Below are 27,341 nucleotides of genomic sequence, written 5' to 3'. Positions count from 1 at the left end.
GTCGAAATTTGTTGAGCAAAGGATTTGCATTAAATTTTGTTTACGGAATCAATTTTCTGCTGCGGATACGTTGAGGATGGTGCAGAAAGCCTTTGGTGATGAGGCTATGTCTAAAAAAAATGTTTACAAGTGGTATAGTGAGTTCCAAGCCGGCCGTGAACGTGTCGAAGACGAAGAGCGTTCAGGGCGACCATCAACCTCAACCGACGAAGCTCAGGTTTAACAAATCAAAGATTTGGTATTGAAAAACCTTCGATTAACAATTAGAGACCTTGCTGATAAATCGAGCGAATATCGTGCCAAAAGAGAGCCGAGACCAAAAAAATCGGGCCAAAGTCGCTCAAAAATCAAGGTAATGTTGATTATCGTGGTGTTGTGCATTATGAATTCCTTCCAACCGTAACGCTATCCGTCTAAAAAGGCCGGAATTGTGGAAAGACAATTTTTGGTTTTTACACCACGATAATGCACCACCCCATACTGCCCTCGTAATTCGTGATCATTTCGCCAAAAACTCAACCCATATCGTTCCGCAACCACCGTATTCACCTGATCTGGCGCCGCGCGACTTCTCGCTGTTCACCAAGCTCAAAAGACCGCTCCGGGGACACCGTTTTTATACGATAGAGGAGATTCAAGCCGCAGCGAAGACGGAACTGAAGGCCATCCCGGAAAGTGACTACAACCAGTGTTTCGAAGATTGGAAAATCCGTTGGCATAAGTGCATTGCATCGGGAGGGGATTACTTTGAAGGGGATGAAATTGATTTGGAAGAATAAATAAATAATTTTCAAAATAAATACAATGTCACCTTATTTTTTGGGCACTCTTTCTCACTAAATTGACCCCAATGACAATAAGCAAATGTCCCAAAATTAACGCAAGATTTAAATTTGCCGCCATTTCAATTACTATTCCGAGCATATTTTGTTTGAAATTTTCAAATTGCGACCGCCAAGGTTGCATTATTTTTGACATATTTATCAATAATGAAGACACGTCTTATCGTGTAACGCTTTGCGTTAATTTTTGGACACCCTTTATTTTCCGATATCTTAATGTTTACATTTGTAGGTATATTGAGCGCCATATAATAAATATTGATGATTAAACAAAAGTTTTGTGTAAAAGTTTGAAAGAACGCATTACTTGCCACATAACTAGAGACACATCTAATTGTCCAAACTTGTTTAATCAGACGATAGTGGGATGTTTTGAAGATGTGTTAAGGAAGCTTGGTGAGGACACTGCAGTACGTCTGTATGTGTTTATGGATTTGTAGTTGTATGTGGCATTTGTATGTATTCAAATGGCTGGTCTGCCAGAGAATAATAGCTTTTCTGTTAATTCTTTAACGTTCGGTGAGAGTAACTATCTCAGCCTGTGATGATGAGTCATACGAAAAAGAAGACGAATACAATTACAAATCCTAACATTTGAGCTTACTATACTTTGTGTTGAGGGTTAGAGCAAAGAAAGAAAAGGAGAAAAATCCGATAACAACTATTTGTACTTAAGTATATGTATGTATGTTCATATATACATATATGAAGGGATATACATACATATGTACATATTTAATCTGACAAACTGTTGTACATACTTATTTCAGGGCTTTATTATACCCTGAACAGGGTATATTAAGTTTGCCACGAAGTTTGTAACTCCCAGAAGGAAGCGTCGGAGACCCTATAAACTATACATTTACATAAGTATGTACATATGTACATATGTATGTATATAAATGATCAGTATGTTGAGCTGAGTCGATTTAGCCGTGTCCGTCTGTCTGTATATATATACGAACTAGCCCCTCAGCTTTTAAGATATCCTTTTGAAATTTTGCAAACGTCATTTTCTTTTCAAGAAGCTGCTCATTTGTCGGAACGGCCGATATCGGACCACTGTAACATATAGCTGCCATACAAACTGAACGATCGGAATCAAATGCTTGTATGGAAAACTTTCACATTTGACAATGTGTCTTCACAGAAGTTGGCACAGATTATTTTCTAAGATAATAATGTAATATACGAAGAAATTGTTCAGATCGGCTTACTATAGCATATAGCTGCTATACAAACTGAACGATCGGAATCTAGTGCTGGTATGGAAAACTTTTGCATTTGACAAGATATATTCACAAAATTTGGTATAGATTTATTTCTAAGGCAACAATATCATCTCCGAAGAAATTGTTCAGATCGGTTAACTATAGCATATAGCTGTCATACAAACTGAATGATCGGAATCAAGGGCTTGCATGGAAAACTTTCGCATTTGACGAGGTATCTTCACGAAATTTGACATGGATTACTGCTTACTTTAATGATGTAATCTCCGAAAAAATTGTTCAGATCGGCTCACTATAGCATATAAGTAGCTGCCATACAAACTTACCACATAGTTACCAAAAGAAATGCACCTGTGAAGGGTATATTAGAGTTTTTTCTTGTTTTTAGTTGTAAATATTAAACTACATATGTACATATAAAGTAAAATGTAGAAGAAAAGTGCGAAACAACTTTTAATAATCAGAGAATGCTAGTACTCTTGAAGTAATATACAAACGATAATTAAACCAGAAATTTTTAACGGAAGCAGTAGTGAATATTTATCTTCAGAATCCATTGTTAAAAAAAAACAAAGAAATGTAAACTTTAATTTATCTTATGTCTCGCTTTAAAGAGTTTTTACAAAGGATAGAAAATTATGGTATCAGTTGGCAAGTTTGTAAAATTTGGACTCTATTTTAAGTAATTAAGGTACCGTCTGAATAAATTCATACAACAAGTATTTTTTACACGAGAGATTATATGAGGAAGAACTTCAGCTGGATATTCAAACAACTATTCTATATTCAACTATGTACAATTATATTCAACAAATTACTAATCAAATATATATTAAGGATTATGTTTTTATATCTAATTTATTTAAATTTGGGTAAGACGGGTATTAATACTAGATTCATATCAAAAGACCGGAAACTTATTTAAAAACGAAGTCAAGCAGAGGTCGCAAAACGAATGTCTGACAACGTGTCGAAGAAGCCTATATTCATTAAACTGAAAAATCCATAATTCGTTAAAGGCACTGAGTCCATCCCAACTGAGGCTTACTTATAATAAGTGGGTGAAAATTTGGATTAATCGTTAGCATGCTTGCAAAAGGAACATATTTTAAGGGGCTATACCAGTGTGACGCATGAAAAATTAGGCGATTTTCGTGAATTTTTTTAAAAGAAAGTACTAGATTGAATGTTTCGACGTTCTATGGACGTAATAAAATATATTTTTAGCTATATGAAATTTTTTTTTTTTACAAAAATATTGAAAAATAACGGAGTTATGTGCTGTCTGCGGAAGTGTCGAAAAAAAAGTATCTCAACTGCTGGCATGATTCCGGTCGAATGAGTAGCTGAATCAAAAAAATTCAAAATGTTTATTAAACTTAAATATATTTTCTATACAATGAACTACGATCTTTGAAAAATATCAAAAATTAAGAAAATGGCGTAATTTTGAAAAAAAAAAATCGTTTTTTTTTTACGAAAAAAATGGTGGTTTTTTAATGCTAAATTGACAATTTTCAACCAATCAAAAAGATCGTAGTCTATTGTATAGCAAATGTATTCAACTATATCCAGTTTTAATTTGAAGTCGATCGGTCAATTTTTCGTTGAGTTACAATGTCAGCAATTTTGAAAAATGTCGTTTCGAGAAAAACGCGTTTAAAGTTTCACTTACATATATGTATATGTTTGCACCTCTGAGCGGTCGCTATTTAGAACGCTGCCATTCAAAAACTATTAAAGATACGACCTCGCCGATTTCACAGGATATTTTTGAATATATAAACTATCGAAAAAGCAAAAAAAAAAAATTTTTTTTTGAAAGTGTCACACTGGTATAGCCCCTTAAATGAGATAATAAAGATTTGTATTAAAATATGTGGAATGTTTTTTTTTCTCAGTCCTGGTCTAATTTTTTCTATGTGTTTATGTACATACTTATATAGTAACTACTATGTATATACAAAAATAATTTAACAGTTAATATGTTAATTTTTTATTATAAATAGTATAACAATACTTTTTTATTTGAACAAAGAAAATCAAAATCACGTGTACATATTTATTTAGGCAGTGAGACCGTACACCAATAATAAAACTTCTAGAGCTTTGAAATAAAGCTGAATAATTCTCTGAGCCATGCTTAGAAACTTTAGAATTAACATAATTTTCATTAGAATTATGGTAATTAGTTCAGAATATTATTATATAATGAAAACTATCGGTGCATGCGATTTTTTAACTTCGGCGTATTTTACTTCAAATTAAGTTTTGTATGTTAAGCACATAAAATACATAACACCGTATGTATGTATAGTATATAACAAATGGCGCCTCAATAGGCGTATAGACTTGTAAATTGTGCTAATATACAAATGGATGCAAATTTTTAGACAAAACAATTCAAATGTATAAATATATGTATATGTATGTACATATACTATATATAGTGTATACTATGTAGATATGTTTGTGATGACATCGTTCGATTGATGACCGATTTGTGCAGTCACATACATACATACATACACACATATACATACGAACATAATATGGGTTTGCATGCATGTTTTCATGTTTATGATGACGGTATACACAAAATAAAGAAATATAAACAAATTTTAATACAACTGGTATGGAACAGCACGGTCAGCTGCAAATTCAATTAGCTTTAGAGTAAAAGAAATCACAAAAACATCACTGTGTGTGTGGAAGGAAAACAAGATGATTCAATCATAAACACCAAATGTTTTCATAGTTATATATTTGAACCAAAATCAGATACGAAATCTTCGATATTCTGCCTTTGGGAAGCACTCATTTCTTAAAACCACAAGTGGCTTTCTATCGGAAACAAATTACATATATAAACTCAGTTCGAAAATTCCAAAAAAAGGGAAAAAGTTTAAAATTTTGTTAAGCTTTAAAAAAAAATAAATTAGAAAAATATTTTACTGAAAGCTTGAAAAATATATATGTATGTACTTATATATTGTAACAAAAAGTACCCAGAAATTGTAAATAAAACGCAAAATATTTAATTATTCATCATTATTTATTTTGTCGCCTTAAAAAGTAATCACCAAATTCCAAAGGTGCTATGTTAACTCTGTGAAGAACGGACGCAAAATGGATTTTTGTGTCAGATTGTGTGCTCGAAAAAAGAAATCACAAAAACATCACTGTGTGTGTGGAAGGAAAACAAGATGATTCAATCATAAACACCAATGTGCTTGCCAAAATCAGAGTACCGAGCTAAGTTTCTTAAAACCACAAGTGGCTTGCAAATTACTTATAAACTCAGTTCGAAAGCTTTTACAAAGCTTTAAAGAGCTTAAAAAATATATATGTATGTACTTATATATTGTAACAAAAAGTACCCAGAAATTGTAAATAAAACGCAAAATATTTAATTATTCATCATTATACATATATTTTTTTACCTTCAAAGTAATCTACACCAGAGGTAATACACTCATGCCAACGATTTTTCCAGTCCTCGAAACACTTTTCAAAACATACTTATGTACATGTATATATGTACATACGTATACATAAGTATTTGGTATATATGTATGTACATACATATGTATGTACATCAGAATTAATCTTCACTTATTTCGGTAATGATTTTCAATTTATCACTGTCAGGACTTTTTAGTAACATAGGTTATAGCGAATAATACATTAAACATTTATTTTATTTTTTTATGCATATTTATAATGTATAATTTTAAATTACTTCAATTTGCTCAATTTTCAATTTTAATTTTCTTAAGAAACAATCGGTAAAGTTTCCATTTTAAGCGGTGATTTGGTATAACTTTCCAAAATAATACAATTTCAAATCTAATTTTAAAGTTTTTCAACTTAAAAAAATATGTACATATGCAAATATAATTGTATATAAAAGCTAAAAATTCTTTCGACGGATGTCAGGTTCAGTCTTACTTCTAGCCGTAAGTGCATAAATGAACAAGAAAAAACGTTAACTTCGGCTGCACCGAAGCTAAATACCCTTCACAGGTGCATTTCTGTTAGTATGTGTTCAGTTTGTTAGTAACTATGTGTTCAGTTTTTTAGAGATTACATTGTTGCCTTGAAAAATAACATATCCCAAATAATATATCTTTCAAAACAAGTTTTTTAGAGATTACATTGTTGCCTTAAAAAATAACATATCCCAAATTTCGTGAATATATCTTGTCAAATGTGAAAGTTGTCCATAAAAGAACTTGATTCCGATCGTTCAGTTTGTATGGCAGCTATATGCTATAGTTAACCGATCTGAAAAATTTCTTCGGAGATTATATTTTTGCCTTAGAAAATAACATATACCAAATTTCGTGAATATATCTTGTCAAATGTGAAAGTTTTCCATACAAGCATTTGATTCCGATCGTTCAGTTTGTATGGCAGCTATATGTTATAGTGGCCCCTTATCGGCCGTTCCGACAAATGAGCAGCTTCTTGAAGAGAAAATGATGTTTGCAAAATTTCAAAAAGATATCTTAAAAACTGAGAGACTAGTTCGTATATATACAGACAGACAGACAGACGGACATGGCTAAATCGACTCAGCTCGACATACTGATCATTTATATATATACTTTATTGGGTCTCCGACGATTCCTTCTGGGTGTTACAAACTTCGTGACAAACTTAATATACCCTGTTCAGGGTATAAAAAAACAGTTAACAAAGAGAGGTAATTAACAAAGGAAAAAAGTCGTTTCAAAATTAGTAAATAAGGATTTTGATCGGTTAGTTTGAATGGCAGCTATATGCTTTAGTGGTCCGGTGGGAACAATTTGTTCGAAGAAGCGTAGCGTTACCTTAGACAATTATTTATGCCAAATTTCATGAAGATACATATCTTGTCAATACAAGAAAAAAACGTTAACTTCGGTTGCGACAAAAGTACAAAAGATTCCTCATAAAAAATCTTTGATCGGTCAGTTTGTATGGCAGCTATATGCTATAGTGAGTCGATCTGAACATTTTTTTTGGAAATTGCACCGTTGCCTTGGTCAAAAACTCGTACCAGATTTGGTGAAGATATCTTGTTAAATAGTTTCCCAGTTTGTATGACGGCTATATGATATAGTGGTCAGATATCTTTGGTTCCAATGAGCAGTTTCTTGGGGAGAAATAAGAACGAGTTTAAATTTGTGATCGATATTTCAAAAACTAAAGGATTAGTTCGCATCTATTAAGACGGACGAGGCCACCATGAACTCTCTCTCTCACTCTCTGATTATTTATTTAATTTTTTTGGGTAATAGTTTTTGGCGCGCGCTGTTGTTAACTCGGCTATAATCGCGTAAGCGGTGTCTACGCCAATTAAGAAGAAGAAGAATAGTTTTTGGTTTTTGAAGCAAAAATTTGGTTATTTTCATTAGATTGGCAGTCAGAATTGAATTAGCATAAATTCTTTTAAAATTTAATTAAAACTCGTTATTATTGGATTATCCACTACTGTCATTAAATTTGTCGTACTTTGGAAGTTCTTTAGTAAATCGTGTACTTCGGTATATCTATTTTTAACGATCGTGTACTTTTGAAAGCAGTGTGTTCTTTTGAATACGCGTAAGTAATTTTTGTGTACTCATGAGCCCTCAACATACCATCGTTGCTTTTAGAAATAGAGTACGGTCGAACCTTTAATGATAGAATTTAATTAAAAATTTATTTATAGTATTTAAAACTAAAAAGATCACTTTTTCTTATAAAGAGACAAATTTAGCAAACCACAGAGCGAGAAAAAAAATTTAATATTGCGAGCTCCTCAAATGAATAGCAGAAGTGTGAATATGTTAATTACTATCTATAAATAGAAACAAAATTCTTTTAGGACAATATGTGTTAAAAAAGTCAACAATTTGTGTAAATATATTTTTTCTGTACAATAAAAAATGTACATCGTGTATCTCAGCCATCTTCGGCACGTGATTTACGCAAAACACGGCAGATAATAGCAAACCTTCAACAAGTGATAAGAGAAATTTATGAAAAAACAAAAACAAATGTTTTTTTTTTAAAGGAAATTAATCTTAAATTTCTTCGTATAAAAATCCGAAAACTAAAAGTTTCGATTACGTAAGAACTACGCAAATAATTTGGCACAGGCTTTGACGTCTTCGATTACTATCGGGTTAAAGTTATAGATAAGAGCACGAAGTGTTTAACACGTTTTGTTACGCATAATAAAATTATCATTATAGCAATCTAATTACACACACGTAAATTTGTATGTATAGTATCTATTGTATATACATAAATGAATACTTAACTATGTGAATTCGAACCAGACCTCGTCCTCAATTAATCTGCTGCACTCGTATTTCCATTAAAAATATTTATTCTAATGAAACGACAAATTAAAATAATCAACGCAAAGCCATGATATGAGTAGAAAGCATTTGGATTGACAACCTAAAAGTGTAAAATTTGAAAGCCAAACAATCAAAATTGATTATCGCTGACAATTGATTTTGTCCAAGTTGAGTACCACCCAAAAGCAACTGCTCTACGGTCGATGAGAGACAAAATTGAAGTACTGCGCCTACAATATAGTCAAGGAAAAATAAATTTGATAAGAATTTCGGATATCAAAAGTGATGAAATGTGAATACTCGTTCCCAAAGTTACGTGGCCGGTTAGGCCATAATGTTATAATTCCACATTTAAATGTTGTAGTGAAGCAATCAAAATTTTAATTTGCAATCAATGTTAGAAAGTTTAACAAAATTTGACTATCAAACAGAATATATTCCGATTATCTTAAAAATAGCTATAGTATGCAATAGTTTTTTCACCATTCGACCATATTAAACTAAATTGTGCCAAACCCAAGCTCATTAATACGTTTAAGGCTAAAAGTCGATTTAAATAGAGGTGCCAACTACAAAAAAGTAAATCTAAGTGTATTATTAAAAAAAAAATATGAGCCAAATAATATACTTACATATTAGTAGATCCGACTATGCATTGCTGTGGCTATGGTATACATTAAATATGGTACTATTATAACAAAACAATTAAATCAGTGAAAGTATTATTTACGAATAATGACGAAAAAGTGATTGTCAGTTTAAGAATCCAAGGGATCAAATGAAAAATTCATGAATTTGTATCTTTACTATAAATTACAATTATTTAGTTTGTTTTGTTCTGCTAGCTATCAGGAAGAACAACATTGAGCGAATTGAGTAGGAGCAAAATAACAAAATTAAAGAAAGGAAAAACTAGTAGAAATTATTTTCAATAATCACATTATATGAACCCTTAACAAACAACTAAATTTGCTCAGCGCAAATACACCGACACTCCCCATATAACGGTATTGTTTAAAACTATTAAAAACGTAATATGTCATTAACTAATTATGTCAGAGACATTAAATTTTACCTCCTAGATTGTATTCATATTCATATATTACAGTGTGAAAATGGACTATAACCACGTCTACTTCCCACATCACACAATTTTAAATTCCATTTGATTTTTTCACTATCCGGTACACAAATAAAGAAGTAATTAATATAACGGGATAAAATTTTGCACTAATAATTCCTTTACAGTATGCCACCTTATGACCAAAAATTGTTCAAATCCAAACAAATATGTGCACTCCAGTATCTATAGTTGACTTTTGACCCAAAATATCGGTCAACGTGTGAGGTATACATTTGAAATTCAGACAGAATCCTTTTTTGACAATAGTAATTCTGTATAACAAAAATTGGTTGAATCGGGTCAATACTTCCCTGAGCCCCATATATGTACCTAATATAAAGATTTTCGAACTTCCAGGTGACTTTATGCTGGCATATTAGTGTGTGGCATGATAATAGTTAATAGATAAAATCGACATGGACACTACCCCAACTTCTATATACTACGTATAATGACTTTCGTTTTTCCAACATATCTGTATATATAAAAAGTACGTGTCACGTTGTTTGTCCGCGATGGACTCCTAAACTACTGAACCGATTTTAGTAAAATTTAGTACACTGTGTCCAGTTCGAACCAACTTAGAAGATAGGATAGTAAAAACAATTCATAAATAAAGAATATAGTGAAAGTTCTATTAAATGAACGCCCTATTGAGCGGACATCTCCATTAACCATGCACATTGTTGATGTTTATTAAGTACAATCTATTAAGCGGACAACTCTATTAACTGGACAGAAACCAGACATTGAGAAAGCAGCCTTAAATTCGTTATTTTTTCCAATGAATTTTTTTTTTTTTTTGTTTAAATTGAAAAAGGTAATTTTTACAATTACAATTTATATATAGCACTAGCGGTTAAGTTATCAGCTTAGGCCGAAATTTATTTGTATAAACATATTCAAATTTAAACCTCAAGTACAATACCTTGGATTATTATACCGAAAAAAACGTTTTCGCCTTTATTCGTAAATAAAATTTTCACTGTATTGAATAGTTTATTATATGATATATATAAAATGTATACCACAGCAACGGGTGGCCGGATACACTAGTGTATACATATATAAAATTGGATTCCGATCTTTGGTTGACGGTTTATACCTAAAGGTTTTTTCTTAGCTTTGATAAAAGAGTATGAAATGTCCAGTTTCACCAGAACTTAGCACTTCCTTACTTGTTTTTATTTTAATTATTTTTATTTTTTCAAAAGTTATATTTTTTTATTCAAAGTTTCCTTGCTGCTTCGATACAGCGTTTAGCCCGGTCAATTAGCATTTCAAATGAGTGTTTAAGGTAATTTTTCGGAATGCTCTTGAGAATATCGGTCGTCGCCTTTTGGATAGCTGAAATGTCCTAAAACCAGTGTCCTTTCATGGGCAAATGAAGTTTTTCAAATAGGTAAAAATCACAGGGTGCCAGATCAGGTGAGTAGGGTGAGTGATTAATGGTTAATATGGAGTTTTTTGTCAAAGAATCAGTGACAAGCGTCGACTGATGATACGGCGCATTATCGTGCAACAGGTGCCAAGACCCTGCTTAACGGTATTGTGTTCGAGCACGACGAATGCGTGACAAAAGACGCTTCATAACACCAAGGTAAAACACAGCATTAATCGTTTGGCCAGGTGGGACGAACTCTCGATGTACAATACCCTCGGAATCGTAAAAACAAATCAGCATTGTCTTTATTTTTGACTTTTGAAGACGACTTTCTTTCGGCTTCTTTTGATCGTCACAGAGGTCCTCACGACCTTCTTGGAATCGCTTAAACCACTCATGCACATTACTACGCGATAGGCACTGATCACCATAAACTTTTTATCATTTGAAATGTTTCAGTAAACGTTTTCCCAAGTTTAAAACAAAATTTAATATTTGCTCTTTGTTCAAAATGCATTTTACGACCGATGACCAAAAGCTGCTGTCACTTTTTGATCGATAACATGGATTGTAGTTATCCAATTGTCTTAAAATTTTTACGAAATGTCAACAAGAGATCAAACTTTTTATTTCATATACCCACCAATAGGTGGCGCCACCAAAAACAGTTATATTTAAAAAGTTCTGTTTCTTTTGCGACAGACCTTGTAGGTCTACAACTTTGCTTCCGCCGTTTTCCAATAGATGTCTCTAGGGTCAATCACCGGTCGATTAAATCGTTTTATATCGATCTTGGACATTTGTGTCAACATTAACCCAACAAAATATTTGTAGGGATCTGTTTGCGTCCCAAACTTATTGTCAACTGAAAATGTCACTTTTTGAGCCGAATTATCGACATTTGCGGGAAATTTTGCTTTTTTTTTAATTCCAAGAAAAGATTTTTGAAGATGCTGAATGGAAGCATTACTCGACCAAGATGCGTTTCAAACCCAAGAGGAATTGGCCGAATCGTTGCAAGTGACACAGCAAGCCGTATCAAAACGCCTCAAAGCAATGGGGATGATTCAGAAACAAAGAAACTGGGTTCCTTACAACTTGAAACCGAGAGATGTCATGCATGTTAACAGCTGCTTCAAAGGCACAACCGAAAGGGATTTTTACATCGCATTGTAACTGGCGGCGAAAAATGGGTCCACTACGATAATCCTAAGCGAAGAAAGTCATGGGGAAAGCCTGGACATGCCTCCACGTCGACGGCAAAACCGAACATTCACGGCGCCAAGGTCATGATCTGCATTTGGTGGGACCAGCTGGGGTTGATATATTATGAGCTGCTAAAGCCAAGTGAAACCATCACAGGAGATCGATACCGAACGCAATTGATGCGTTTAGCCTAGCAATAAAAGAAAAACGGCCACAGTACGAGGAAAGTCACGATAAAGTCATTCTCCAACATGACAATACTCGGCCTCACGTCGCAAAGATGGTCAACAAATATTTAGATACGCTGAAATGGGAGATCTTACCCCACCCGCCGTATTCTCCAGACGTTGCGCCATCTGACTACCACTTGTTCCGAACGATGGCACACGGTCTAGCTAACGAGCACTTCAGTTCTTATGAAGAAGTCAAAAATTGGATTGATACTTGGAGCGACTCCAAAGATGATGAGTTCTTTCGTCACGGAATTCGCATGCTGCCAGAAAGATGGTCAAAAGTAGTAGCTAGCGACGGCCAATATTTTGAATAACATTTTTGTAACCGTTTTTATACAATAAAGCAAACAAACTGGATACGTGAAGATATCTTGTCAAAAAAGTTTTCCATATAAAGATTAGATTTGGATCGATCCGTTTGTATCTCAGCTATATGCTATATAAACTTTTCTATCTTTTAAGTAGAGTCAAACTAGACACGTGAAGATATGGTTTGGATAGATCAGTTTGTAGTCCGATAATGGCGTTTCCAACTAATGAGCAGCTTCTTGGTAAGAAAAAGAATGTGAGGAAAGTTTCAGATCAAAATCTCAAAAATTAAGGAACGAATTCTCATTCTGGATGTTACAAACTTCGTGATAAAACTTTTATTACCCTGTTCAAACTATAAACATAATTTGACAGTTCTATGACATTTTTCAATTAGTATCATTGTTTGCTATTTTTATACTCTCGCAACAATGTTGCTAACGAGAGTATTATAGTTTTGTTCACATAACGGTTGTTTGTAAGTCCTAAAACTAAAAGAGTCAGATATAGGGTTATATATACCAAAGTGATCAGGGCGACGAGTAGAGTCGAAATCCGGATGTCTGTCTGTCCGTCCGTCTGTCCGTCCGTCCGTCCGTCTGTCCGTCCGTCCGTGCAAGCTGTAACTTGAGTAAAAATTGAGATATCATGATGAAACTTGGTACACGTATTCCTTGGCTCCATAAGAAGGTTAAGTTCGAAGATGGGCAAAATCGGCCCACTGCCACGCCCACAAAATGGCGGAAACCGAAAACCTATAAAGTGTCATAACTAAGCCATAAATAAAGATATTAAAGTGAAATTTGGCACAAAGGATCGCATTAGGGAGGGACATATTTGGAAGTAATTTTTTTGGAAAAGTGGGCGTGGCCCCGCCCCCTACTAAGTTTTTTGTACATATCTCGGAAACTATTATAGCTATGTCAACCAAACTCTACAGAGTCGTTTTCTTCAGGTATTTCCATATACAGTTCAAAAATGGAAGAAATCGGATAATAACCACGCCCACCTCCCATACAAAGGTTATGTTCAAAATCACTAAAAGTGCGTTAACCGACTAACAAAAAACGTCAGAAACACTAAATTTTACGGAAGAAGTGGCAGAAGGAAGCTGCCCCCAGGCTTTTTTTAAAAATTGAAAATGGGCGTGGCGCCGCCCACTTATGGACCAAGAAGCATATCTCAGGAGCTACTAGACCGATTTCAATGAAATTCGGTATATAATGTTTTCTTAACACCCTGATGACATGTACGAAATATGGCTGAAATCGGTTCACAACCACGCCTTCTTCCAATATAAAGCTATTTTGAATTCCATCTGATGCCTTCTTTGTATAATACGAGTATAAACATTAGGAACCAATGATGATAGCGGAATAAAACTTTACACAAATACGGTAATTGAAAAATATGTAAATGACGGATAATGAAATCTCGATTATCACTTTACCATGCGAGAGTATAAAATGTTCGGTGACACCCGAACTTAGCCCTTCCTTACTTGTTCTGCTCTCAAATATACTTAAAAACATTTATGGAAGGAAAATAGTTCAAAATTATATTGTTAATAGAATGAAAACTTGGAACAGATAATAGAATACAGAAAACATTACTGGAAAATATTGCATTGGTTGGAGTTTAGTGTTAAAAAATTATTACGAACTTTATGCAAGCGAAAAACGCGTTCTAACTCTCTCTCAGGTTGAAGAGTAAATTGGAACTACATATGAATGTATGTATGTATGGTATATTGAAAAAATCCACAACAAAGACTGCAAATAATTAGAAATACATATAATATTAAAAATTTAAAACCTACTCAAGCAAATAAGCGGTACAGACATATTAAAAAATGGTGGCAACAAATTAGGAACCGAAAATTTGGCTGCTAACACAGTGACCCGATGATGTCACATTGATTTGTGAGTATGCAAGCGAACGACACTGTAAGGTTTCGGTTGAAAATTAACGCTGCGTGAAACTGGCGGCGGTGAACAGATATAGAAACAAACATACATACAAACATACATATGTATACATGTACGAATGGGTGTTTATTTGCTGAGAACAAGAAATATATGTGCAAATATATACATACAAAACATTTCCTTATCGAAAAAATATATGTATATTAAAAAGTAAAAACATACAACATAATACATTAATGTGTTTAAAAATAATTAAATATACATGTACGTGTAAATAAGCGTTTGCTTAACCAAATAAAGCTTACGCAGGTATTGCAAAATTTATTTTTCAGTATCGTATCAACAGACTTCAGATTACAAATTTTCAATGCGGCAAATATGTCGCATTTATCAACGATTGATAAGAAGAAGACAATTGAGAAAGTCGAAACAACAACACACTTGCGCATAAATGTAGAGATGTATTTGTGTACGTACATATTCATATGTGTGTGTTTACATTTCGATTAGTATAATGTATGTGCATGGCAATATTTTGATAAAAGCCTGTTCTAGTTCGAAATTTCTGCAGTATTTTCAGTTATTTTATTCATAAAATTTTATGTTTGTTTTTCATATTTTATTGCATTATAAAAATATTTTAGTGTTGCATTTTCAGATATGAGGTAGATATTCAAATCAAAACCTTTAAGAGGAAAATTATCTCTTTCCAAACTACGACGGGTGGACCGAAAATCTTTATATGTACATTCAATAGATATAGAAACGGATAAATAGAGAAATACAAGAAAAAAATTTCAACTTCATTTGCACCGAAGTTATAATACCCTTCACAAATAAAAAAATGTCCATACAAGAACTTGATTTTGATTGCCAGTTTGTATGGCAGCTGCATATACATAAGTATGTATGTACATATGTACGTACATATGCTATGGTGAACCGATTACAGCGGTTCCGACAAAGGAACAGCTTCTTGGGGAGAAAAGGACGTGTGAAAATTTCGATTCGATACCTCAAAAATTGAGTTTGTGTATTTAACAAATGAATATGGCTAAATATAGTATATTAGAGCTGTTGGTAATCGACTAACCGGATTAATGCCTTGTATTCGAATAATTGTATTCAGTTTGCAGTATCCTGCTCATTTTCGACTATCTAGAGAACCGTGATGGAAGAAGTATATCGAGGTTGATGATACCGTCAACTGTTCCTTAAAGAGATATTGTCAACTGAAATTATCTTCTCATTGAACTAGTAAAATGTTCATAAACCATATGATAAAATTACAAAGCCCAAATAAACACGAAAATACCGTTTTATTATATATGCTTATTACAGTAGGAGTGTATTAGAAATGATTTGGAATATTTGTATTATTTAATGCAGGCCGGTGTAAAGAATTTTTTTCGAAAGCTAAAATTTTTCCTTTATCGAATTTAACAGCAAACATAATCAATATGTCTGTATATACGCTGTTAACATGCTTACATCATATGTTTGCAAATCAATACAAAAGTTTGTGGAGCAAGTATTTTGAAAGTAGATAAGAGATTCGGTTAAAATTTTCATATAAAATTGATAATAAATACTTTATTGTGCCCCGCCAATGTAAACAGTTTACAAAACTCAGATATACAAGGTGCGTTCCAAAGTAAACAGGACTTTAAAAAAAAAACGGAACAAATGGTTTTTCGATATACAGCTTATTCCACGGTCCAAAAGCATGTCGAACGATTGTTTTAGCTCGTTGGCCGGTATGGTCGCCAGTATGGCGGGTCAAGCCTTTTGAATGGCCTCTACGTCCGCATAACGCTTTCCTTTCATGTGCAAATGCATTTTTCCGAAAAGGAAGAAGTCGCACGGTGCCATATCAGGTGAATACGGGGAGTGGTTAATGGTTAAAATGTGATTTTTGGTCAAATAATCGGTCACAAGCGTCCTTCGAATGTTGAATTCTGAGCAATGTTTGGTCGTCAGTCAATTTGTGTGGAACAAACCGTGCACACACCTTTCGTAAGCCCAAATGTTGGGTCAAAATCCGATAAATCGATGTTTTGGAGATGTTTAATTCCATTTCCATGAATTTCAATGATGATTTCGGCTGATTTTTGATGAATTCACGCACAATTTCGATGGAATTTCCGGTGGTCACGGATTTTGATTGGACCACATATTGATCGTCATTTATGTCCTCACGACCAGTTTGAAAACGTTGAAACCAATCGTGCACTCTGCTACGGGATAGGCAGTCATCGCCATAAACTTGTTTCACCAATTGAAACGTTTCGGTAAAAGTCTTACCAATTTTAAAACAAAATTTAATGTTTGCTCTTTGTTCGAAGCTCATTTTCCCACCGATAACACAAATACACTGACTTAAAACGCAATAACTTCACTTCCAATCAATGAAATGTTATGCAAATTCTCACTGGACAATCGATAAAGATAGCAGATTCTAACTGCCGCACCATAGATTCAAAAAGTCCTGTTTGCTTTGGAACGCACCTTGTATGTATATATACAGAAAAATTTATTTATCTTGTTTGCCAACATACTTTTGAGTACAATTATTGAAAAAAATGTGACAGGCTCTATATAAAGCTTTATAAGCGCCCGCATAAGTACTTAAGTATTGGTTCCATATCTCTAAAAACAAGTGAGAAGGAAAAAACCTGGTAATGAAATTATAATCGCAATAAGTTTTAAGATCAGTAGGAGTACTTCTTTGACAAGAAGGCCAACTTTGCAATGGGGTTAAGTGGTACTTCAGTATTTGCAGATACAATACTGACACTTACAGAAATGTATGTATGTTCAGTTATAATAAAGATCTACTTTCGTATGGTCATTGAAATTAATGACAACACATTTTATGAAGTATTCGGATAGATTACAAGTTATCTGGTTTTAGCGGAATTTCCATTAACTAAGAGTGAGAAGTAAAGTCCTCTCTCGACGAACAAAAACCAAACTCTATAAGTCATTCATTATTCCCATCTTGCTATATGGTGCAGAGGCATGGATGATGACAATATTTGATGAGTCAACGTTACGAGTTTTCGAGAGAAAAGTTCTGCGAAAGATTTATGGTCCTTTACGCGTTGGCCTCGGCGAATATCGCATTCGATGGAACGATGAGCTGTATGAGATATATGACGACATTGACATAGTTCAGCGAATTAAAAGACAGCGGCTACGCTGCCTAGGTCTTGCCGTCCGAATGGACTCCAGCTCTTAAAGTATTCGACACAGTACCCGTCGGGGGAAGCAGAGGTATGGGAAGACTCCGTTGGAAGGACCAGACTTTGGCGCCACATTGCGAAAAGAAGAAGTGTCTACGCCAGTAAAGAAGAAGAAGAAAAGAGTAACCATTCGGAGTTCGGATGTACTTGAGAGTTTCTTATGCTCCGAACTTCCTCCATTATTCAAAAGAAATATCTGATATTAAATACCTTAACACCTATTGTGATTGCGCAAGTGTGATACGCGAATCGGGAATTAGTTATAACACAGGGATGCAATTTTTTAAAATATATAATTTTGCAAATACTTAATCAAATTTGTATCAATGACATTATGCAAATTTTTAACACTCTACAGACCAAAAGCGAAAACAAAAAATTGTTCGATTTAACTTGATTAACTAAAAAAAAATTTTGATCTTGAGAATTATAGCCTCTACCACAGAAACCAACAACCATACTATAAACTTGTTGCCACAATAAAAGTAAACACTTTCTACATATTTGTATATATGCATAATATTATATCTATATGCAAATTAAAATTTATCATTCATATACAACATGTATACTCACATTTGTAGAATACTTAAAGGCTTGTGGCTTCAGATAGCTGCTAATAACTTCTATAATCACAAAGATGACAAAGTTTGTTTGTACATTATACATATATACACACAGGTACATACGATGTGCAATATTTAGAAACAGTGTTGCCAACTAATGTCAGACTAAAATACCATCTGATCAAATTTGACCCAAAACACTTCTGCAATATTTTTAGCAATTCCAGCGGTGATTCCATTGGAACACACAAATTTTAAAGCAACCTCGCTGTTAACTTTTTTTCATGCTAATGTCCGACAAACTGTTTGCGTCGTAAGAGCGCCATTACACGCGGCAACTTTTGTTGTGGCAACTCTTGGTTTACAGGCGAGGGGGCGACGAGGAGAGGGGAAACGCGCCGAGTTTCCAGTGTTCAGCAACTCGCTTTGTGTTCTTATTCGTAACAGTTCGCTGCGACGTTTTTCGGCATTCGTGTTCTTTCTTTCGTAGTACATAGTTGCATTTGCGTATCTTTTTTTGAAATTAATATTTTGAATATATGTATTTAAAAAATTTAATTTCATCTTTTGGTAAGTAATTTGCAAATATGTATACAATATACATAATAATAAAAATATTTTAGAAAATGGAGTATGGCGAAAAAATCTAATTAATTAAAGATATTGTGAAATGTATGGAGGAAGCCATACAAATTGATTCAGACGATAGTAAAAAGGGTGATATATCTTTGTTTTAATAAATAAAATGTATTTCTTAATTGACAGAGCTGATAAATATGTATATGTAATAGAGTGGACCAAATACCTATAAGGAAAAAGAAACGACAATGGGTTAAAGTAAAGTGAAAGGGAATGAGAAAAAAACTCGAACAGAGTTGCGCAACACAAGTTGCTCGTGTGAAGGTAATGGGCGACAGCAAAAGAGAATCGCCCGAGAATCAGCAACAAAAATTGCTTCATGTAATAGCGCTCTAAGCAAACAGCTACCGAATGCACACTAATTGCTATAAGGAGATCAAATTTCACATGAACAATTTAAATGGACCAGGTATCTGGGTATAATTGATCAGATGGGATTAACAAAAAATGTAACAATGTCGAATGTGAAGGTTCTAACAGTTTTCTTCGGTTGCAGAGGCGTCGTGTAACACGAGTTCTTGCCAAAGGATCGTACGAACAATAAAGAATATTACCTGCAAGTTATGTGCAATTTTCGCGAAGCAATCCGCCAGAAACGCCCGGATATGTGGGGGAATAAAAAAATGGCTTTTGCACCATGCTCAAGCATCGTTGCTTGCGTGCGAATATATGTCCAAAAACAACACCTTAATTTTAACACCACTTTTTGTTCCTAAAACTGAAGAGGCCCTTGAAAGGACGACGCTACGCTACGATTTAGAAGATAAAAATTAGTAAGGTAAAGCCCGCTAAAACGAAAACAGTTTGGTAGAGTTGGACGTATTGGACGGTCATCTAAAAACAGTAGCGGTGGGTATGTATACCCGAAATTCTCCATTAAATTTTCGAAGTAATGAAGACAAAAATTGGGTATTTTATTTCATTACTTTCTTCAATATCTTTATCTAGGCCCGCCAACTAACCATTTGCATGATATTTCAACCAAAGCCGGACTAGTTCGAAATCACCGTAAAAACGATATTTGAATTTCACTCATGTGCTTATAATCATTACTAAGTACATATGTATGTATATATGTACTATGTACATAAGATGCATGTGTGTGTAAAAAATACAAGTGTAGATTTATGCCGGTAAACAGTGTACGCTTTCTACCGCTCTCAGCAAATATTCTATTTCTTATTTACTTTTAAAACAAGTTGGCTTTGCTTACGCGTATTTTCTTAATAAATAACTAATAAAAAAAATAAAAAGAAATCAGAATAATCGTGCAATGCGTACAAATAGTTATCACAACGTCGGAGAGCCATTTTATTGCGCTCTTTCAATGCTCTTTATGCATACAAGTATGTATGGTATTTTGAAATGTTTTCGCATACAAATGTGCGCTTGTGAGTATAAGCATGAAGATATTTGTAGTGATAGACGAAATGTGCCGACTTGGCACAATTTGCCATTCTTTGATTCATATATTTTATGAGAAATTAAAATTCTACTATTTGTTTGTATAGAGAAATATTGCAGCCAAGCTGTCATCACCGGATATGGCAACATACTTAGATACATACATATTTGTTTGTTTTAAATTTGACTTTGATAGCAGCTTTGCAAATTGTAAATATTGCTGCATTTTCATTTATATGCTTAAAACAGTCTCAGTCATACTCGTAAGCCAATAAAGCATGCCGAGGAAAGATTAACGCATGCACTTGCGGCCAGAGACTATCTCATATATATGTATGTACATACATATGTATGTATATGTATATACATATGTACATATATATGTATACTTACTGATTGAAACACAACATAATTATCTAAAATTATTTGTCCCAATTATTTGAATCATGCTGCTGCCTAAATTCACCTCCCACTATCTTATTAGCTACTGTACACCATAAGTATGCTAGGGCTGTTTTAGAGGTTTGTGACTTTTTAGAATTCACCGGAAAGCAATCTTAAACAAAATAAACTCTTCTCAGTCATAGCAGATTTTCTTTAGCTGTGGTCAACCCCAGTAAGGATTTTTACTACCATTTAAATTATTAAGGGACCATAATACTATTGAACTTTTGAAATATATGGGTGCTCCATTTTTTTCCATATGTATATATACAGTGTGCGACAAAACTAAAGCACGGAATCTGCCTTGTCGGTATTTAACCGAATAAAATCATAAAGTAGGGCATTACGTGATGTTTTATTGATTTATTATTAGTTCATGTATTGTTTTAAAATTAGTAAAAATTAAACAAATAATTACTAAAATATTATATAAAATTAAATATATGAAGAATAACCAAAAATCTGGTGCGACAAAACAAAGCACATAACTAAGAATTTACATTAATTGCACATTAATTGTTTGTCAAACGGTTTTTAATGATCAAAAATGTTGGATATGTGTAGTTATTACCTAATTAGAAAAATATTAATGCATATTCAGTTGCAGTTCGTTATTCAGTACGGTTGGCTGTATGTTAAAGAGAAAGATATTTCAATGGCTCGAAATAAGTATTCTGTTCATTTTAGAAAAAATATGTATTTTAAGAAAAGAGAATCGGTTATGACTATATGCAAAAAAGTTTGAAACACAAATAATTCCTAATTTTCCCGAACATTTTAGCTGATTTGAAAATCAAGCTCTTTGGTTACAGCGCATATGTTAGACTACTGTACAACCATAAGTATGAGAGGATAAGAGGTTTCGGGCAATAAAAAATTACTTTTATATCGGCAATATCTTTTAAACAAAATATATTACTCTTCTCAGTCATACTGGCGTGATTGGAATTTGTGAGGATGCAGATTTAATATCAAAGATTGAGATGGGCTGAAGCTGGTAGGGACAACGATTTTTATAAAACAAAACAAGCGCGGTACTAGACAATGTACTAGTGTGGGGTTGTTTTCCATTTAAATTCATCATATTAACAGTATAATGGACCATAAAAATATTTCTCATATTAATGCTATTGAAGAAATGGCTTTAAAATATATGACAACGACCAGAATGCTATTTGTGTAAAACAGTTTTTTGATAACCAAGCGACTCGATATATAATCATATGGTAAATTTTAGATCGATCAGACTTTGTATATATATATATGAATATATATAAATATATATATACATGTGCAATTTTTAAACAAAAATATTGAAGTACAAAACTTTTCAATCATAAAACCTTGTTGTACATTTTTGATCATAATGGTATATTTATAAATTTTTACAAAATTTCACGTAATGCCTAATTTATGAATCCAGTTACAGAATTTTGTCAAATTAATATATTTTTAAACACACTAACTAGTAAGCTAAGAAATAAATTAATAATTTAAAACCGTTTGATCAAAATATTTAAAATATTTGGAGAATCAAATTATCTAGCTTTACAAGTGACGTTTAAGAGGAAGCATGACATTTTATATTTTCATGGAACTAAACAGAGTTCCTAAAACTTTCCACAAAGAAATATTGGCCTTAGAAAAGCGAGACACATGACGATTAGGACTTTTTTTTAATTTTTTTCTTTTAAAAATGTTTCCATAATTTTAAATGCACCTTTGCTTGCACCGAGGCCATAATACCCTTCACAGGCGCATTCCTGATAGCATAAGACGATATAAAAAAATTATTCTTGACTTTGATTCGTCAGTTTATATGTACATAAGTACATAATATACATATACATATATAATACTATAATATACTACAAATATAATATAATATATTTATCTGATCTGAACTATATGTTCCGAGATAGTAGGTAGGTAAAATAAAAAAAATTGCAATACAATAAGTTGATTTTGATCAAATAATAGAATAATAGGAACTCATGAAACAAATCATAATATCTTACAATAATACTTTTTGTTATTTTGTTATGCATGTAGAAACATACAAATATTTGCTTTCTTATAGTTATACACATTATGTACATACATATGTACAGTTGTCCATAAAAAAATAGGAGTGACCACATGAGAAAAACGAATTGTTAATTTTCATTAACAAAAATGTTTTTTTTTTCAAAATTTTTGCACAATGTAATTTGCTAAAGATCTATTAATATTTCCAGATTTCATCTATTTCAATTAAACATAAACAAAATTTTATATCGCAGTTTATATCAAGTAAACTAAAAAACTACTTCCACAAAAAAAAATAGGAGTATTTTATGTAATACGAACCGTTCTATAATTTTAATATATAATGCTTCCAAAGTTTCACAGAATATTAAAATAATTAATAAACAATTTTTTTGCGCACTTGCTAGTATGTTTAGGGTCAATATCCTGTTGATGTACCCATATCAATGGCATATTCCATGAGGCATGTGTCAACATTACCTCATCTAACATTTTGACCCTTTGGTCCATCATGCCTTCAATTAAGTGAATTGGACCAATACCACAATGTAAAAAACGACCGCATACCATGATTGGCATCGTTATGTATAACGGTTTTTTGTGGTAAACCGGGGATTATATTCTGAGTTAGGGGGACGTCGGACAAAGTTCCTAGAGCCTGTACTACCAAATAACTTAACTTTGGATTCGCCTGACCACAATATGTTTCGCCATTTAGACGCGGGTCAGGAGCAATGCCCTTTGCAAATTGTATGTGGGCTTCCTTGTGCTTGTTTTTAATGGGGGTCCCTTTCTTGGCCTTCGGGCAAACAATTTGTCCTGTCCTAAATACCTACGAACAGTTTCAGTATTAACTGACAAATTTAGTTCGTCATGGATGTTCCTGGCTGAAGCAAAAGGATTAATTTTGCAGTAGCGTACTATATTGCAATCGTCTGCAGTGGATGTTTTGCGCTTTCGTCTACGAGTTTCATTTTTGTTTCTATAATTTAAGGCATTTGCTATCATTTGAGGAGAGCATTTTACGATTTCTTGGATCTCTTTTAAAGTTTTTCCTAGTTTTCTCAATTTTTTTATCCTTTTCCGCTTTTCCTCTGTACAATGATTTCCTCTACCCACTGGAGAAAAACCCAATAAGTAAATAAAATAATAACTAATTTAAATTGCTGCTAGATTATGGAACTATACTTACTTTTCTAATTTTGAAAACGAAATATCTAACACTCCTATTATTTTGTGGAAAGCAATAATAAGTGTCTCCGAGAACTAGCAAAGCGGAAGTAGATAGCAATAATCACAATAAAAATTTGTATTGTATTTTAATGCTAGTATCCCGTTATGTGTATCGTTATTGTTTCGCGTCATTTGCATGTGATTTAAAAAAGGTTATGCAGCCAAACATATTTTTCATATTGGCACTCCTATTATTTTGTGGACAACTGTATATACATACATACTTATATCTCAAAGAGAATCTGCAATTTTAGAAGCTCTCAAATTCCATATCCTAAAACTCAAACGAAAACACAATACGCACATTTATAATTCACCGAGAGCCCGAAATTTCAAAAGTCGAAACCTTCGGTAATTATATACATATGTACATATGTATATAAAGTCGAAAGGGCAACTCAGAGAAAGAACCACACATAACGTACTGAAGCAGCGAAAAACTTTAAACAAAAGCAATACATCGATGGATAAATATTTTCGTTTTTTCTTTGCCCATATGTACATATGTATATACGTATACATACATATATATGATACATGTATGTATTAATACATATGTATATATTTGTGTTTTGTTTTGCTTGGGGATACAACAAAAAAATAAAACGGTTGTATATATTAGTGCAGATAGCCGGCTGAAACTAGTTCGAAATTTCTGCAACTTTGACGCTTAATTGGCGATAGGGTACATGGGTTAAATATATAATTGAATTATTATTTTAAGAAATTTGTATGCACACAAGTTATGTGATTTAATTGTTTAAATAAAATTTTAAGTGAGACGAATCGAGCAAATTAATTATATTTTGCAAAATTTATATTTATTATGTACATTTACATACATATGTATGTACATACATTCATAAACAAAAAAATTCTGTCACACGACTAACTCAGAATAAGTAGTACTATATTCAAAAAATACATACATATGTACATATGTATGTACCTCATGATTTCGTGGCTAATATAGATACTTCAATTATTGCAAAATAATTACTGCAGTAATATTTAAAATTTTTCCTTGTTTCAGCAGAAATTAAGAAGTATGAAGAATTTCCTTATGTACATATTTTCGTAAATAAATTCATAGTCCCCCAGGGAACACATACATACATACATATGTACTTACATCCATATGTATATAGGCATTGTAATAACGTTGAGTCAAAGTAAACAATTATGAAATGTGATATAGTATGGACCTGCAAAAAACTTTGAGTCATCGCTATGCCTATTTATTAAAAATGAAGTATAAGTAAAACTTTATTTATTTTCTGGTACAGAGGTATGTTCAAATGTAAACATTAATTAAATATATATTCTGTATGTAATTCAGAAATATAATTTATGCCTTAATTCGATTATAATTTAGAAATTTGTATGTATTGTCTTTATACTTTTTACACTTTTAAAATAACATGTTGTTGTTATAATAGCGCGACAAAATATTTCTCATATATTTTTGATTCTTGTCCATTCCAGGTTATGAGCGCCCCTGCCGTGGGGTGTATATAAAAACTATATGCTTTGCTATTTTGTAATATTTTTAAAGTTCTCTATAGAATATATTAAAAAAAAAAGATATTGGTGCATAAAAAATTTAAATGAACCATGTAAAGTTAAAGTTATTGTCGGTTTAATAACGTAAATTCCTTTAGAATGCTGCTGATTGTCCTTGAACGGAAAAGATCTATCGTTTAATCGAGACCATACCATATATACGTATACATTTGTGTATCAATAGTTAGAACCGGAAAAACTGTTCAGTAACACATTTTCATAATTTTTAATTATACTCACTGACATTGTATTTCCTTTACTCACTGCACATTACATATTAATTGATAACACCAGAGCAATACATACATTGAACTATTACTGTATTTCGTCTTAGATCAACATTTTATTTTGGCAATTTGCCAACTGACTTGCGCGTTACTAAATTTAATACTATTTCTTATTTATTGTGCGTAAGTTGTGCAGCTCATCAGATAGTTTTGTTTTGAGTTTAATAATAATTAAACCTAAGTATATGGTATATCTACATATAAATCTCTGGTACTTACTTAAGTTTGGTAGAATCGGAAAAGTCAGTAAATGTAGTATTGCCTTTGTTTTCTGTAGGAACATTTTCGACTATTCTAGGCACTACATCGTCAACTGGCGTTAATATTGCTCCACTTAATAAATCACTTTTACTTTTGATTTGTGCACAGCTACCAATACAAAAGCATTCTACGAGAACAATTAAAGACAACACAAGTATGGGAAGGCTTTGAATTTTTACGTGGATAAGGGGACGAGTTGGAACACTATAATTGCTATGCAAATGTTGAAACATTGATTTTCCACTTTTTTCATTCGACAATTTGGACCCCAGCAATAGCTCTGGAGCTTGTGGACCACTTGAAGGAGCTAAACACCCCAATGAAGAGGTATTTAAGCCATTGGATGCTTTCTTTAATAAAAAACGTTTATTTCTAGTCCGTATTTGGCTTTTGTATGACTGTTTTCCTTGTTTATGCATTTTGAACTTTTATTTTGCAAACTTTATTTAAATAACTTGGTAAAAATCACTTCTCTGCTTTACAAAAACAATCAAAAACTACAAGAAAACCAAATGATGCACTACACTTAACGAACAATTTCCAACTGTCAAATTCCATTACTTTCCACTGCTTTTATCTCTGTGCTGCTAAGTCAGAGTTGCATTCTGTATTGTCAGAAATGTTAACTTCGCGCTCATATTGAGGGATTTATGATAGCTAATTTACCGGACTTCAAGTATGCAATTTATAATTTCAACGTTTTCACTATATAACATATACAGTTATTATTTACAATTGTACCTAATTAATTAAATTTAAAATAATTAAAAACAGTAGCAAATATTACTTATTAATATTAATAAGTAAGTAATTAAAACGAAATTATGAAATTGAAAATAAAAATAATTTCATACATATTTGTGGCCACACCGACAAGTTTAAATCGATAAGAAAAAATATCGCCCATCCTTAACAATTCCTGGTTCTGGTTTTCTATTTTTTCTAAAATATAGCCATTTGTTCTTTTGTGTACCCATATCGTTAAATTATGTTACCTGGTGATATACGAGTAAGTTAGCGCGTAAATTCGGACAAACTTTAAATCAAGTACGAAGTGTCTTACGATTAGATAGGGTTTG

At 32.7% G+C, this 27,341-nt stretch overlaps 2 protein-coding genes across 5 annotated transcripts in view; one reads left to right on the top strand and one right to left on the bottom strand.

The window, feature by feature from the left end:
- Positions 1-26,819, bottom strand: part of LOC126752544 (unextended protein) — a 48,895-nt gene extending 22,076 nt beyond the window's left edge. Inside the window, exon 1 of the mRNA XM_050463434.1 lies at positions 26,221-26,819. Within this exon, the coding sequence (XP_050319391.1) occupies positions 26,221-26,681 (461 nt within the window). The 5' untranslated portion in view covers positions 26,682-26,819. The remainder of the gene's footprint in view (positions 1-26,220) is intronic.
- A 351-nt stretch (positions 26,820-27,170) lies between these two features.
- The window catches only part of LOC126752516 (uncharacterized), a 46,442-nt gene continuing 46,271 nt past the window's right edge, over positions 27,171-27,341 (top strand). For 2 of the 4 annotated variants that reach the window (XM_050463374.1, XM_050463371.1), the window contains exon 1: positions 27,243-27,336. Coding sequence is in view for 1 of the 4 variants with exons in the window: in XM_050463373.1 (XP_050319330.1) it covers positions 27,251-27,271 (21 nt within the window). In the remaining 3 variants the exon portion in view is untranslated. Of the gene's footprint in view, positions 27,337-27,341 lie in introns of all 4 variants that reach the window. The other 2 variants (XM_050463373.1, XM_050463370.1) reach the window with 2 other exon arrangements.

The sequence above is a fragment of the Bactrocera neohumeralis genome, chromosome 3 (assembly GCF_024586455.1).
Source record: "Bactrocera neohumeralis isolate Rockhampton chromosome 3, APGP_CSIRO_Bneo_wtdbg2-racon-allhic-juicebox.fasta_v2, whole genome shotgun sequence".
Taxonomy (NCBI): Eukaryota; Metazoa; Arthropoda; class Insecta; order Diptera; family Tephritidae; genus Bactrocera; species Bactrocera neohumeralis.
This window is presented reverse-complemented; position numbering and strand designations above follow the sequence as displayed.